Source organism: Garra rufa, chromosome 13 (genome assembly GCF_049309525.1).
Source record: "Garra rufa chromosome 13, GarRuf1.0, whole genome shotgun sequence".
Classification (NCBI taxonomy): domain Eukaryota; kingdom Metazoa; phylum Chordata; class Actinopteri; order Cypriniformes; family Cyprinidae; genus Garra; species Garra rufa.
This window is the reverse complement of record NC_133373.1, coordinates 21,541,197-21,556,494: the sequence shown is the minus strand read 5'-3', so window position 1 is coordinate 21,556,494 and position 15,298 is coordinate 21,541,197. Positions and strand designations below refer to the sequence as shown.

At 40.5% G+C, this 15,298-nt stretch overlaps 1 protein-coding gene across 1 annotated transcript in view; it reads right to left on the bottom strand.

Moving 5' to 3' along the window:
• kcnk2b (potassium channel, subfamily K, member 2b) overlaps positions 1–15,298 on the bottom strand; it is a 43,484-nt gene that overhangs the window by 3,126 nt on the left and 25,060 nt on the right. The window contains exons 4-6 of the mRNA XM_073816561.1: positions 13,568–13,790; positions 12,782–12,921; positions 4,417–5,235 (exon numbers count right to left, since the gene is read on the bottom strand). Of these exons, the coding sequence (XP_073672662.1) occupies positions 4,912–5,235; positions 12,782–12,921; positions 13,568–13,790 (687 nt within the window). The 3' untranslated portion in view covers positions 4,417–4,911. The remainder of the gene's footprint in view (positions 1–4,416; positions 5,236–12,781; positions 12,922–13,567; positions 13,791–15,298) is intronic.

Sequence of the window (15,298 nt, the reverse complement as noted above, 5' to 3'; positions counted from 1 at the left end):
TTTTTTATATGTATATAAATATCAATACGGTATGTTTCATGGTAAATTTAATTACATTACATTACCTGAAATGAGTAACCTAGATTATGTTATTTACTATAGTTTTCATCATGTAATCTGTAATCAGTAACAGACTACAATTCGTATGCAATCTACCCTGCTGCTGGTTACAGTGGGATTTTGGATGTATGTTGATGCCTGATTGGTTTGGGTGGGTTAGGCAATTTGTCAGGATTGCACAAGGTGACTTTTATGCTGCGTTCCAGGCAACCCATTACCCGTGTTTTTCCAACCTTCTACCCGTGAAAGTGCACGAAGCGGTGGTCAAACCTGTGACTTCCCTCCCGTGAACTCGTACTAGATCAATGTACTCCCAGTTCCGAGCTCTGACATCACATAGCCCGCGAAACAACAATGTCAGCCCCTATTGGTGCGGTGTTCATGCAAGTAGTACACGGTGGAAAAATAGACTTTAGCACAATATAACGTTGCAATCAAATTAATAATAATATAATAATAATAATAAATGCACTCTGGCAGTTTGCCGTGACTTGCCTGGAACGCTACAAAGTCGTGAGTCATGGTTTCAAGTTGTGATTTACGGGCTCAAAAACCTGCCTGGAACACAGCATTAGTCCAGGGCAGCAGAAATATTTGATATTAAAAGTGACCAAAAGTAACAGTATTTTTATTTATTTTTATTTTTTTTTACCAACTGCCCACTTTTGAATGGTAGCTTATGTTGGCTAATAAGAAACACTTGAAATCAAAAATCATTCCATTTTTTTTCCAAATGTATCCTCTGATAATATTAAAACAGCTTTAGTTGATTACATACTGATGGGCCTTCTGTGAGCCTGTCAGTGTTGCCATGGGAATCAATAATTAACCATGAACTGAAGGCACCTGTTCCCAATTAAACACAAAACATAAGGAGCAGAAATCATCATCATCAGCAGAAAGGTGAGTATGTTCTCCTAATGAAATCCAATTACTCTCCTTACATCCTTTTTCAATGTCTCTGCATGGGAAAAGGTCAGTGATTTGATATATTGAAGCTGCCCACTAAGCATAGATCAGCTGTGAGTTGGGCGATATGTATCAGGAAAAATAAAATTTAATTTTGTATCCTACTTCATTTTCAATAGATTCCATTACTCTGTACTGTAAAGCTAATTTTGTAAGGGATATTTGAGAACACCCAAATAATTTTATGAATAATTTTAGAAGGTTAAAAAGAGAGGAGGTTAAATCCACATAAAACCAAATGTTTATGCTCTTCCCTGATTCACTTAAGTCTCATGCCATGCATTACCATTTTGGGTCCAAACGGTGCTTCAGATCCCAAAAGCAAACAATAAATGATCCTAATATACACCCACGGTGTGCTTTAATTCTACAGACAAATTATGATCCTAACCTTTATCTCCATACCAAATTCTCAGATGGCTAAACAGTGATTAATGTTTTGTGTACTGTTCAAATGCATTTGTCCCAGGTGCCATGAGTCCAGCTTTTTAAAAGCATAAATGACTGTTGAGATTCTCACTTGAAACTGTAACACCAACCAAAGTTCAGAAACTCTTACAAAACAGATGGCATGGAACAAAATAATGAAACTCATTTTCTTCCCTCTTGCTCTTCTCCTCCATTAGGCTTCACTGAAAGTTCACTAAGATTATCTATATACCACATAATGCATGTTGCGAATCTGTTGCTTTTCCCTTTATGTTTTGTATAATTTAATTTGTCTTAATTTCACAGCAGTCACTTATATTTCGAGAAAGACTGAAAACTTTTGTTCTGCTGCTGAGGAGTGTGTCTCTCTTAGGGTCTGGTGAGAACGTTTTCCTTTCTCTGGCCAGGTGTGACCCTTGGGTCATGGATCATGACCAATCAAAAGGTCTTCTATGTTTTTACAACTTAGATTGGAAGATTAGTTTGTTCTGGTCTGGATATATAAGTGAAGTAGCATTATAGTCATTTGGGATTCTGTAACCAGAAACTCTCTGCTATCAGGTATTTCATTTATTTTTAAATGTGTACTGTAATCGCGTTAAACGCATTGTGTTCGCACATTATAGTTGTTTGTGCTACTGCATGTACACATTGACTATTGAGTTTATACACATGACTGCTTTACCACCCTTACTAAAAAACCCAGCATTGTTGGTCATCAGAAAAAGAGGTATACTTTGAACATGGGGACAATTAATGTCTCTCTCTCTCTCTCTCTCTCTCTCTCTGTGTGTGTGCTGGTATGATTTCTACAAAATTTGCAAATGTGTTACATATCACATTTTTTATTGAGTGTTTATCATCTTCACTTACTACAAACTAGTTTGGCTTTATTTCTTTCAAAAAGTGGTTTAAGTTTTAAAAGGTGGTCGTCATTATGGTGATTAGTGATTTAGTTGGGAAACTGGCCACTGACTTTGGTTAAATTAATTCTGTTTCAGCAGTTGTTGAAGGTGCATGTTATCACTATTGTCAAGAATATTTCACACTCCTGACTGCAATGACATACTTTAATTTCCTATGTGGACTTTTTGGAATCAGTGACTGACAGCTGGATTTTGACTCATGTGATTTTCCAAATGAGTATGAACTATACATTTTGAACTTTCATTATCAAGTTTTCATTATCAAGAACTTTCATTATCAACTGTACAATTAAAAGAGTTCTTCTCACAACACCTATTTTTGAACAAACCATTTATGGTTATGCTTTTATTTGGCATTTATCTTGGTTTTCATATCTCTAAATGTTTTTTTTTTTGTTTGTTTGTTTTGCAGTATACACAAGCACTTTAGTGATATGTGTACAGATCTTTTAAAACAGGATAAAAAATATTTTGATGCTTTGTTCTCCTTTGTAACTCAAAACTTTGAATAACACTGATTAATGATGTAATCATAACTAACATGTGACCACGGACCACAAAACCAGTCACAAGTAGCATGAGTATATTTGTAGCAATAGCCAACAATATATTATACGGGTCAAAATTATAAATTTTTCTTTTATGCCAAAAATCATTAGGATATTAAGTAAAGGTCATGTTCCATGAAGATATTTTGTAAATTTACAACCATAAATATATTAAAACATAATTTTTGATTAGTAATACGCAAGTGCCCGCTAATAATTAGAAATGGCCAAAATGGCCCCCAATGGGTGGTCCTTACAAAATAACGTAGAGCCTTGGCCCTAGAAACAGTATTCGATACAGCATGACTTAAGCAAATAACAAGGACACAGGAGAGAGAGCAGCACATCAAAAACGGGAACAGTTCAAACTGAAGCTGCACTGCCACAACAAATACTTGCAGTGTTAAAAGCTTTGCTGATTATATTTGGAGAAAAGTGGTTTTGCTCTGTGAATATGTTATATGAAGAACACTTTTATACCTGTACCTGCCTCCACAATGACCCCTACACTTGAGCACTCTGTGCTCAGATACTTTTGCTGCTTTAAGTCCACTTCAGACCTCAAGTCACAAATCAACATGTTCAAAGTGTGTCTGCTTTAGCCCATTAAGAATTTCACTTATTTTTGTTAGTTTTCTTAAACTGAGTGGTTTAAAACCTAGTGACTTTTTTTATAGGTAAACAATCTGAACAAACAAACAAAAAAGCACACACAAAAATGAAGAGATGAGACCATAAAACATTCAAACGAGTGCTATGATTGGCTTTGGTTGTACGCAAAGTTGAGTCAAATGTATGTGTATAATACTTCACAATACACATTTTTTCAAAACAGCTTTACGAATAATAATACTTGCATGTCTATGACAAAAAAAAATCCAAATATATATTTTTAAGCATAAAATCTAGAAATGTTGTGCAGCTAGTGGATGCATAGAACACTTTAGCTATATTGTCATAATGTGATTTATTTATCTTTTTTATCAGATGGAACCAATCTACTCCATGTTAAATTCTCATATTGTCTTAAGTTTAAACTTTTAAAAGTATAGTGTAAACTTTTACTGTAGTGAAGTTCCAAAAGTTTGCTTATATACTCTCAGAAAACAAGGTACAAAAGCTGTTACTGAGGCAGTAACCCTTAAAAAAAGTATGCCTTTGTACCTCATTTACCCCTAAAGGATGTATATTAATATCTTTAATGTACATATTGGCACTCAGAGTGCACAATGGTATTAGTTCCCTTTTGTACCTTTTTTGAGAGTGTACAAATATAATGGTGAAACTGAAAAATTACCACATAAATAAATTGACCACATAATAATAACAATTAAAAAAACATGTGTGACCCTTTTTCTTTAGGAGGGTTACTCCCACTGGTAATTAAAACATTGTGGTGATGCTCATGTGTGCTCATGTCATACAGTAAATATGATAATTGCGACATGACTGACAGCAGGACTGCTATAGTCACTTTCACCTACCTGTTGACTGTGTCTCTTCTGGTTGTGACTTCATTATACTGGCAGAACCAAAACTCAGGCTTTGTAGACATCGTCTTGTAGTGTGGTAGACACAGGAAGAAGTATACCTCAAGAGAGCTCTCCGTTAGCATTCCCATTCATTTCAGTTGCAGTTTCTCGGCTGTCCATATTAGCCCATTCATTCTTGTCTTGAAAGACTGCCATGCCTTGTAAAGCCTTGCCACAGAAAACTTGTGAAACATCTACAGTATATATTAACCTGTAATCTGCAATCATATAAATTAAAAATAACTTGTCCGTGGCTAACAAAAATTATTAATTCGAATACATGGCTACCTTTGCATGGCCGTCAATGGAAAACAATGATTTTTGTCCACATTAAAAGTTAGGGCATATTTTAAATGTAAAGTCTTTTCTTGCCCCCTTTTGTTTCACTGTTTTTTGTACATCTTATCTTTCCACAGTTTTTTATCTGTGAACATCTTTAGCTCCAATTCATTTTGTTTGTATTTTAGTGATATCCCGATGGTCAGCGTAATCCGGGATGAGACCATTGAGGAATAAGCTTCCGTTTCGTACAAATGTGTAGGGATATGCCTCTCTCTCATCTCCAAGGTTAACTGAACGTGCACGTTTCCCTGGAGTCATCTGGGGATTGATAGGTGGGCTGAGGTTTATTTCAGCGGACAGTTTGCGCTTAATCGATGCAGCACGCTGGAATTTGTCGTAGATGTCGACACTCAATCGTCGACGTGTCTCTTTAAACTCTGCAGACACATTAGCAGTCCATTCAGCCGCATGAGCTCGAAATTCTCCTACCTATATGCCAAAAACAAATAGACTGATATTACAAAAACTGTTAGGTTTAGTGCACCAAATATTCTGTCATTATTTACAATCTTATTCTGTTCCAAATGGTCTGCCTTTTTCCCCCAAGAAATGCAAAGGGAAACTTGAAGCTACCAAATCACATTTTCCAAAAACACACCATAAAAGTGGCCTATGCGGTTACAAGTCTTTAAAAAGCTAGTGGAATGCAACAGATTAAAATTAAATTCGATCATTATCAATCAATGCAAATGGTAAAATGGCAAACTTACACAAATGCCATGCATTCTTGTTTTAATAAAACGTCTGGGTTACGTATGTAACCCCTGTTCCCTGAGGACAGGGAACGAGACGCTGCGTCCTGGTGGACACTATGGGAACTGCCTTCAGCATGACCGGTTCTGAAACAAGCTATAGAACAACGACAGTGAACTTGACACTGTCCGGCGCCAGCCTATGACATCATCAACAGGCGCCTGCTAGTATAAAAGCAGGTGCCTGAGAGCACAACACCATCTTTTTGTCTGACGGAGGTATGTGCAGGGCCCGAGGCATGGCCCCGAGACGCAGCGTCTCGTTCCCTGTCCTCAGGGAACAGGGGTTACATACGTAACCCAGACGTTCCCTTCCGGAGGGAACTCTACGCTGCGTCCTGGTGGACACTATGGGAACGTTTATACCAACGCCGCCATGCCGAGGGATAAGTGATCAAACTGACTTAATGAGGAGTCAAGAAGGAAAATCACCCCTGCTTCAGCGAGAGTCGCTGGGGCCCAGTGACCTGCCACGGCTAGCTCGGCTACCTATGTATACTCAACACTGAGGGTATTCAGTGAGGCTGAATAGCCTGTGCAACCAGAACTACCCGAGTGGAGCTTCTGCTCAGAGGGAATCTACAGAGTGGAGGTCTCGTGACCTAACTACACTTGACACTGACGATGGTCTGTAAGGCTGAATAGCCTGTGCAGCAGGCCTGTCTAAGTGGAGATTTTCTGAGGAGTGGAGGCTTCGCCGAAAGGAAGCCTGGCAACACTCTGCGCCTTCCAGAGAGCAACTCTAAGAATGGAGGTGCCGTGGCACCTCTACACTCAAAACCTGGAGGTAGTCAGTGAGGCTGAGTAGCCTGTGCAGCAGAACTACCTACAAGGAGTTCAGAGGAGTGACTGCTTCAAAGGAAGCCAAAAAAGCACTCTGTGTCTTGCAAAGGAAAACTCTAAAAGTGGGGGTCTCGTGACCCACTTCACTTCAACACTGAGGGTGGTCAGTGAGGCTGAATAGCCTGTGCAGCAGAACTACCTGAGTGGAGTTTCTGCAAAGTGGCGGCTTTGGTAAGAAGAAGCCTGGTACCACTCTGCACCCAGCAGAGGACGACTCTAAGGATGGAGGTCTGTGACCTATCTACACCCAATACTAGAGGTGGTCCGCGAGGCTGAATAGCCTGTGCAGTCGGACCGCCTATTTCTAGTGAATCTCTGGAGGCAACGAAGGACTCTGAGTGAGTCTGGAGAGTGGAGGCTTCTGAGAAGAAGCCTGGCAACATCTCATGAAGGGAGACTCTAATAGTGGAGGTCTGATGACCTAACTACACTTCACTTAATACACTTCAACACTGCAGGTGTTCATCGAGGCTGAATAGCCTATGCGACAGTACTACCTGAGTGGAGTCTGGAGAGTGGAGGCTTTCAAGGAGGGAGCCTAACACACCTCCGTGCTTAGCAAAGAAGAACTCTGAGAGTGGAGGTCTCATGACCTATCTACACTCTAATCCTGAAGGTCATCCGCGAGGCTGACTAGCCTGTGCGACAGAATTACCTTCGTTTTGGAGCTCTTCTGGAGAGTGGAGGCCTGAAGAGGCGTCGACACTCAATCCTGCTAGCAGTGCTATCTGGATTGGAGTTGAAAAAACTAAAAGGTTTTGTACGAAACCAACTCAAACAATGGGACGGAGGTTTACCTGCGTGACCCACACCGTGAAGGATTTTAGAAAAGGACCCGCCAGTGGGGGAAGACCTTTACCACTAACGTGGATTTGAGGAAAATGCGTAAGCGCATTTACCACACATGTGGATTTTAAGGAGTGCTCAAGGACTTGCGTGAGCAAACACCACCAAAGTGGTTTTAAGTAGGTGCCCTAGAGCATAGCGAGAGGATCACCAGACTGCAGTCTCTAGGCGATAGCAGAGCCTGAAAGCGGAGCTTCTGGAGAGGGGAGGCTTCAGCAGAAAGACTCTCTAAAGCGAGAGGAGGCCTACGACGCTCTCCCTAGGGAAACTCTTCAGAGTGGAGGCCTCAAGTGAAACACTCTAGGCGAGGGGAGGCCCGACTACACTCGACGCTCAAGAAAAAGGCAGATACTCACAGTAGAGCAAATAATGAAAAATTCTCATTTATCATCTAGCTCTGTGTAGTGGAGGCTCCGAGACTGCATCTCTGAGGAGAGAAGCCTACAACACTAGTTTTTGGTGAGTGGAAGACTGCACTCCCCCAAACAATAGTCAGCGAGGCACTCATGGGCCTGCTAGCTGCTATAACTGTGAGAGTGAAGGTCTCAGTACTGTTGGCTGTGACAGAGGGGAGACCTATTACACTGTGCTTATCAAAGGAGTTGAAAAAACTTAAGGGTTTTGGAACCAACTCGAAAATGGGCACGGAGGATTATCCTGCGTGGTCCAACCCGTGAGGGATTTGAAGAAGGACCCTGCCTTTACGGGAGGGATCCTTACCATAAATATGGATTTTAGTAAAGTGCCTAGTAGTGCACTTACCACTCGTGTGGATTTTAGGGAATGCTCAAAACAATTGTGTGAGCAGACACCACTAACGTGGTTTTGAGAAGGTGCTCTAAGCATTTCGCGAGGAAGACACCTGTATCATTCCCGGGCGATAGCAAAACCCGGAAGCGGAGCTTTCAGTGAGGGAGGCTTTAATGGTTACAAGCTCTCTCGAACGTAACAAGCCTGACGACGCTCAACTGAGGAAGCTCTATCGAGTGGAGGACTTGGTATACACGCCCTCTCAAGGAAGGGAGGCCTAACTACACTCAACGCTTGTAGTGACAGGTCCACGAAAAGGGTTCACAAGCTGCCTTAACCTTGTGTTTTCGGCCTGCATTTCTGGAAAGTGGAGGCTTAACAGAAATACCTCACATAGAGGGAGCCTAGCAACACTCGACCCAGTAAAAAAGCTCTCATGAATGGAGGTCTAAGAATGACCTGGCTACATTCAGCGCTAAGAAGTATTTATCTTTTATATGTCTCTCATATAGAGGATTTCACAGAGAGGAGGCCTTCTAGGCCTGCTACACTCAGTTCTGGCAGATTGGGTTTTAGTCACAATACCAGAAAATAATTTAGCGAGGCCCAGAAAGGGGCCTATCAGCTAAATATATAAGATTTCTACTTCAAAGCGGGGCTTTTTTTTTTTTTTTTTTTTTTACATATTCTCGTATGTATATGTATGCTAGATCATTTCTGTACCAAGCTTACTCTTAGCGGAGGTTTTCTTAAAACCTGACAATGCTTAACCCAGGAGGGGTTTTCCACGAGTGGAGGTCTCTACACACTGTTTTCTTTTGAAACGAGGGGAGACCTGGCTACACTCGGCACTTGGTGGCAGTAGAGCTCAAGAGGAGCTCGAACACTGCAATAAAAATCACCCAAGCGGAGCTGGCAGAAAAAAGGAAACATACACATACACACTTGATTATTTTATTAAAGTGTCTTTACTGTTCACATACCGGGCCAACAGATTGAGTATCAATCTCATCATCGGCCCTGCCCCAGAGTCTTTGGCGAGGGGAAAAAAGGAGGGGCAGGTAGCCGAACGGACGTGAGGGGAACCGGAGAGGAGACTCTAGGTGCCCGATCCAGGCCTGCCGCCACGCCGGCGCTGGATCGTCTCCCTTAGATCCCCTCTCTTAGGACCGACTCCTCCCGGGGGGAGGGCCCCGAGTGGCCACACTGGCGACCTGGCCTCGTGTCTGGCCCTTGGACCAGGACGGGCCTGGTTTTCCCCGGTGTTCAGGTGGGGGCGTGGACCGGCGAGGGATGCAACGCCCCAGACCTCGGTCCAGATCTTTCAGTAGATCAGCCTGGTACGTCTGCAACACTGCCACCGTGTGCAGAGGAGCACCAGCCTGACCCACTGCCGCATATGCCCTGCCTTTCAACCGAGATGTTTCTCTCAAAGGCTTGGATGGCAGGGTCGGAGCCTTCAGGGTTGATGTCCCTCGCTCTGAGGGATCGTTCGCAAACGTCTGCTCAGTGAGAGGCATCGACACATATCCGCGCCCATGCATTCCCTCGACATCAGCATGATTCACATGCTGATGCCTGTGAATGCGGGCTGAATATGGCCTGTCCCATTCCCTCTCGATCTCTTATGCAGATCAGGAAGGAATGGGAGGCTCACAGGAGTTGGCTTGTTATGGCCGGGAAGAAGCCGCTCGTCTAGTCTACCTAGGGCGGCCTTTTCCCCGGCGGGCTTCCACAGAAGGGGTAGCCGCGCGGTCCATAACAGACATCAACTCTTCATATGCGGGGCAGGGAGGCTGCATGGGCTCAGAGAGCTCATCTTGTTCCATTTCAACCTCCTGCTCGCCCTGGCTTGAAGCCAAAAGAGCAATCGCTGCAGGACCGGAAGATGTGAGAGACGGCACATCTTCCGCTAGCAGCGCGTTCTCGTCTCCGGCTGACGTGCGCGAGAGATTAGACCCTCTCTCAAACTCGTCAGCCAGCTCCACCTGTGATCCCCGCGATCTCAGCCGCCGGGCAGCCTCAGCCGCCGCGGGACCCGAGCTGCGTGGGGCGGATGGATGTCCCAATTCCCTCGAGAAAAGAGACAAACGAGAACGGAGTATCTTCAAAGTGAAACTCTCACAATGAACGCGCTCCGCTCCTTCTAGAGCAGAGCGTGCGTGCTCTTACACCTAAAACACACCAAACAGAGGTCGTGTGCATCATCAGGTGTCAGATTTCTCTGACACGGATCCGCACACTTCCTAAACAGTTTCTCTCTAGGCATCGCTGTACTCACTCGTTTAGAACAGAGGACTCTGAAGACAAAAAGATGGTGTTGTGCTCTCAGGCACCTGCTTTTATACTAGCAGGCGCCTGTTGATGATGTCATAGGCTGGTGCCGGACAGTGTCAAGTTCACTGTCGTTGTTCTATAGCTTGTTTCAGTACCGGTCATGCTGAAGGCAGTTCCCATAGTGTCCACCAGGACGCAGCGTAGAGTTCCCTCCGGAAGGGAACTAGGGATGCACCGAATATTCGGCCACCGAAAATTTTCGGCCGAAAACCGAAAATGCACTTTTGGGCCATTTTCGGCCGAAAATTTTCGGTGGCCGAATATTCGGTGCATCCCTAGAAAGACTTTTATCACCGAAACAGTATGTTGACGCAAACAGAAACCGCAGCCTGCACGTGCTTGTCTGAAGCAACAATTCTGCGGTGTGGACGTATTTCAGTATATCTGAGAAAGACCACGGATAGCGATTTGCAAAACTTGTAATGCCGAAATTTCAAGAGGGGGTGTGTCTGCAGTCGTGCTTGCAGCCAGTGATAAGAGCAGAGATCGGCGCATTGCGCAGACAGATGTGGCTTTCAGTGAGTGAAAAACAATGGCTTTACATTGGTGTTACGTCGCAATAATTTAAAGATATGTCTTTTCTATATACTGTATTTTTATAAATATTTATGTTTTAAACCATGGAGGTGAGCCAATGGATATCACACAAGCAACGTGAAAACTGCGCAATATGTTAAAGTGAAAGTAAAAACTGACAGTGCTTTCAGCATCTGACATGCATTCTCTCAGAGACAATGAGAGATGATTATACTTCATATGCTGATATTAATTTAGTCCCCTACTATTGTGTAAGGGTTGTTTTTTGAAAGACTTAAATATCTAAAGGCTATCTATTGAATAAATATGAGCGCTGCACATTTCAAAGTCATTTGCTGCGCTGCTTTGTTTACCATTCTGATAGCGCCTCCTGCTGGAAGAGAAAGACGTAGAGTTGTAAATGTGAACTGATGGATCCACAAGATAATGTGTTATAAAAATGTAAACAATTTAAACAAAGGCAGTAAAATATATGTATATGTTATTTAATAATATAATACTTGATTGATAATAATTGTTTAAATTAATATAACTCATTTATTATTTGAAACTTTAATATTAATTTATGCAATTGCAATGCCTTGATTTTAGTAAAATTAGTACACAGTCATAGCCATAAATGCAATGGTACTAATAATTGGAATAATTCTTTCGGTGTTTCGGTTTTCGGTTTTTGGCCTTGGTTTCCTCTTTTTCGGTTTCGGCCAAGAATTTTCATTTCGGTGCATCCCTAAATAAAACAATACTTCAGTTCAAATTTGTTGAAAGAAGAATGATATTTGAGAGCAATTCTACTTTGGCTCTGTTGTTTTAGCCTATAGACAATCTACCAGTGGAAATAAAGGTATTAAAAAAATACAACCAACTGGTTGGGAGCAACATAATGGTGAATTACGAAATGGGGAACAAAACTCTGAGAAGAGCAGTGCAATGGATATCTGATGATCTGCTATCAATTGTTGATAAGTGTTTTTTTTTTTTTTGTATTTCTATATATTTGATGTAAACCATTTTTGCCGTATTTGAATCAAATAAATGTCCGTGATATGAAATCTCTAATATGTCATCATGAATACTGTTTATGATCCCTTTGATTTCTGTAATATGACAAATTTGAAATGAAAGGCATTGTAATCCATATGAATTCAGCGGTTTAATCCAACAGGTTTAATTTAGGACACACAAATTGAGATTTATACATCGTCTGAAAGCTGAATAAATAAGCTTTCCATTGTATGGTTTGTTAGGATTGGCCAAGATACAACTATTTAAAAATCTGGAATCTAAAAGTGCAAAAAACAAACAAAACAAAAAATAAATCGCCTTCACAGTTGCCCAAATGAAGTTCTTAGCGATACATATTACAAATCAAAAATTATGTTTTGATATATTTACATGAGGAAATTTACAAAATATCTAAAACATGATCTTTACTTAATATCCTAATGATTTTTGGCATAAAAGAAAATTTGATAATTTTGACCCATACAATGTATTTTTGGCTATTGCTACAAATATACCTATGCTACGTAAGACTGGTATTGTGGTCCAGGGTCACATATAAACATTGATCAATACACATACTTTTCATTAATACCCTTCTGAGAGCCAATGGCATCTGTGCTTTGGGGTCTCTAGACAAGAAGCTCGGTTTGAGCTTTTGTTATTTGATGTACTCTATATATGTGCATTGATTTGTGTTCTGAAAATGAACAAAAGTCTTAAGGATTTGGAACAACATGAGGGTAAGTAAATTATGACAAAATTGTTATTTTTGGGGTGTACTATCCCTTTAAGATTGTAAACAGGTTCAGTTTTAATTTCACGTTGGCTTTAAACCATTTCATAGATGTGTGGGTGCAGCTGTTGTTTAAAGATTGCATAATCTATTGCATAAAATAGGAACGCACCTCTTCTTTTGTTTTCTTAGATATGACACGAAACCAGTCTCCAATCATACTGAGAACAGCAGCGAAGTATGCTAAACCAATCAGAATCCAGAACCATACCAGGGGCTTGTAGTAGTCCAAATACTCCAGCTCGGAACCACCTGAACAAGAGAAGATGCTAGAATCCATTTTGCAAACCAGAAAGCACATGCATGCGTGTTAATGATTTTGTTGTATGTTTCTGTTATTCATTTATTTTTGTAAGTTTTCACAATATTTGGATTTGGTCTTATTTCGTATAGCATTTAATTGCATTTGTTTTATGGTAATGAGAAGTCTTTTATTGTGAAATTTATTGGCGTGAACGGATATAGTGCAAGTACGCGCTTAACATTTCAGTACGGAACGAGACCGAGACGCACATGGTCATGGCCTCAAAGGTTTACGGTTCATAAGGAGTTTAGCTCCTGGAATGCAACAGGTTAAAATTAACCTGGAGAACAAGGTATTTTGACTTCTTGTTACCTGTTATCTTTGTTTCTACTTTGTTTTGTTGTAGTAAAATTATTTGTTTGCTATTTTTGTGATATTTAGTTATGCTTAAGTGATATGTTTATTTATTTGTATTTGGTTCTGATATGTTTGTTTCAAGGTTTACTCATTTTGTTGTTTGTTTGGTTTTTCTTTGTACAAGCTCTTACGTTGATCCTCAATCTGATTATTGATGGTGTAAACTACGAGGATCACCAGAGTCGATTATTATTGAACCAGGGAGCTACAATGCGTGTCCCCCGTGTTTATGCTCACCACTGTTCTCTTCATGCTGGCGTCGCTCACCCTCGCCCGCAACAAAATCTCCAAAGCCAATTGTTGTCAAGGTAATAACAACAAAGTAGATGGACTCCAGTGCACTCCAGCCCTCAATGTGTTTGAATATGATGGCCGGTAGGGTGACGAAGAGGAGACAACCAAACAAAATGAAAAGCACCGTAGAAATCACACGTATCTTTGTTTGACTCACATTCCACTTCTGAGGAGAGAAAAAAGCATGGATCAAAAGATGGAGGTGTCCACAGATGGATAGATGGATTAATATTTGTACATTTGCAGAATCTCATGAATATATGTACAGAAAAATAAAATGTGAGAGGTGTTTGCCGTGACAACACCAGGATTTTGAAATTCATTGGCCCTCCAGAATCAGGATTGGGCTGCCCAAAATCCTGAGTACACTGTTTGTTTTTAATCAAAGTTTCAGTCCATCCCTGAGGAATATCTCCATGTATAAATTAAATGAATGTGAGTACAGTGCAGTTTTGTTCTCCTCATTTTGGGATGCACTCTAATTTATTGATAATTAAAAACGTTTTACGCATAATGAAAAACACTACAAAAATCTTTACACTCACATGAGACGAAGACTCCAGACATCTTTTAATAAAGCGGTTTCATTTTACATGGAGCTGGTTGTATTATCACTGTAATTATTACATTAAAGGATTATGATTATGATTATGATTATTATTATTATTTATTTTGTCATTGTACCAAGTATACAACGAAATTCTTCCTCCCAGTACAAAGTGAACATGTGCACACGTACAAAACAGTGCAATACATAAGACATGTACAACAAATATTGCCATAAATATATTAAAAAATGACAAATAAAGTGCAATGAGACAACAAGTATCCAAAAAAAACAAAACAATAACAAAATTACATATTCAAGTTCAGTTCAAAGGATAAGGTCACTTCCAGAACAAAAAATTAATTATTTACTCACCCCCTTGTCATCCAAGATGTTCATGTCTTTCTGTCTTCAGTCGTAAAAAAAAATAAGTTTTTTTTTGAGAAAAAAACATTTCAGGATTTCTCTCCATATAGTGAACTGCCATGGAGCCCACAAGTTTTAACTTTCAAAATGCAGTTTAAATGCAGCTTCAAAGGGCTCTAAACGATTTCAGACAAGGAATAAGGGTCTTATTTAGCAAAAAAAAAAAAAAAAATCTGTTATTTTATAAATAAATTACAATTTATATACTTTTTAACCTCAAATGCTCATCTTGTCTAGCTCTGGATGAACTCTGTGTATTCCGGTTCATAATGGTTAGGGTAGGTCGAAAAACTCCCATCTCATTTTATTTTCCAACTTCAAAATCATCCTACATCACTTGTTTACCTTTTTTTGGTAAAGGGCGTTTGATCTTCTTTGCATACTCACTTTGTAAACACTGGGTCTGTACTTCTGCAGAGATGTAGGGCGATTTTTAAGTTGGAGGAGAAAATGAAATGGGAATTTTTCAACATACCCTAACTGTCTTAAACCGGAATACACAGAGTTCACGCAGAGCTAGACAAGACGGGCATTTGTGGTTAAAAAGTATATAAATTGTCAATTTTTCTTATAAAATAACTGAACATTTTGCTAGATAAGACCCTTCTTCCTTGGCTGGGATCATTTAGAGCCATTTGAAGCTGCATTTAAACTGCATTTTGGAAGTTCAAACTCAGGTGCACCATAGAAGTTTACTATAT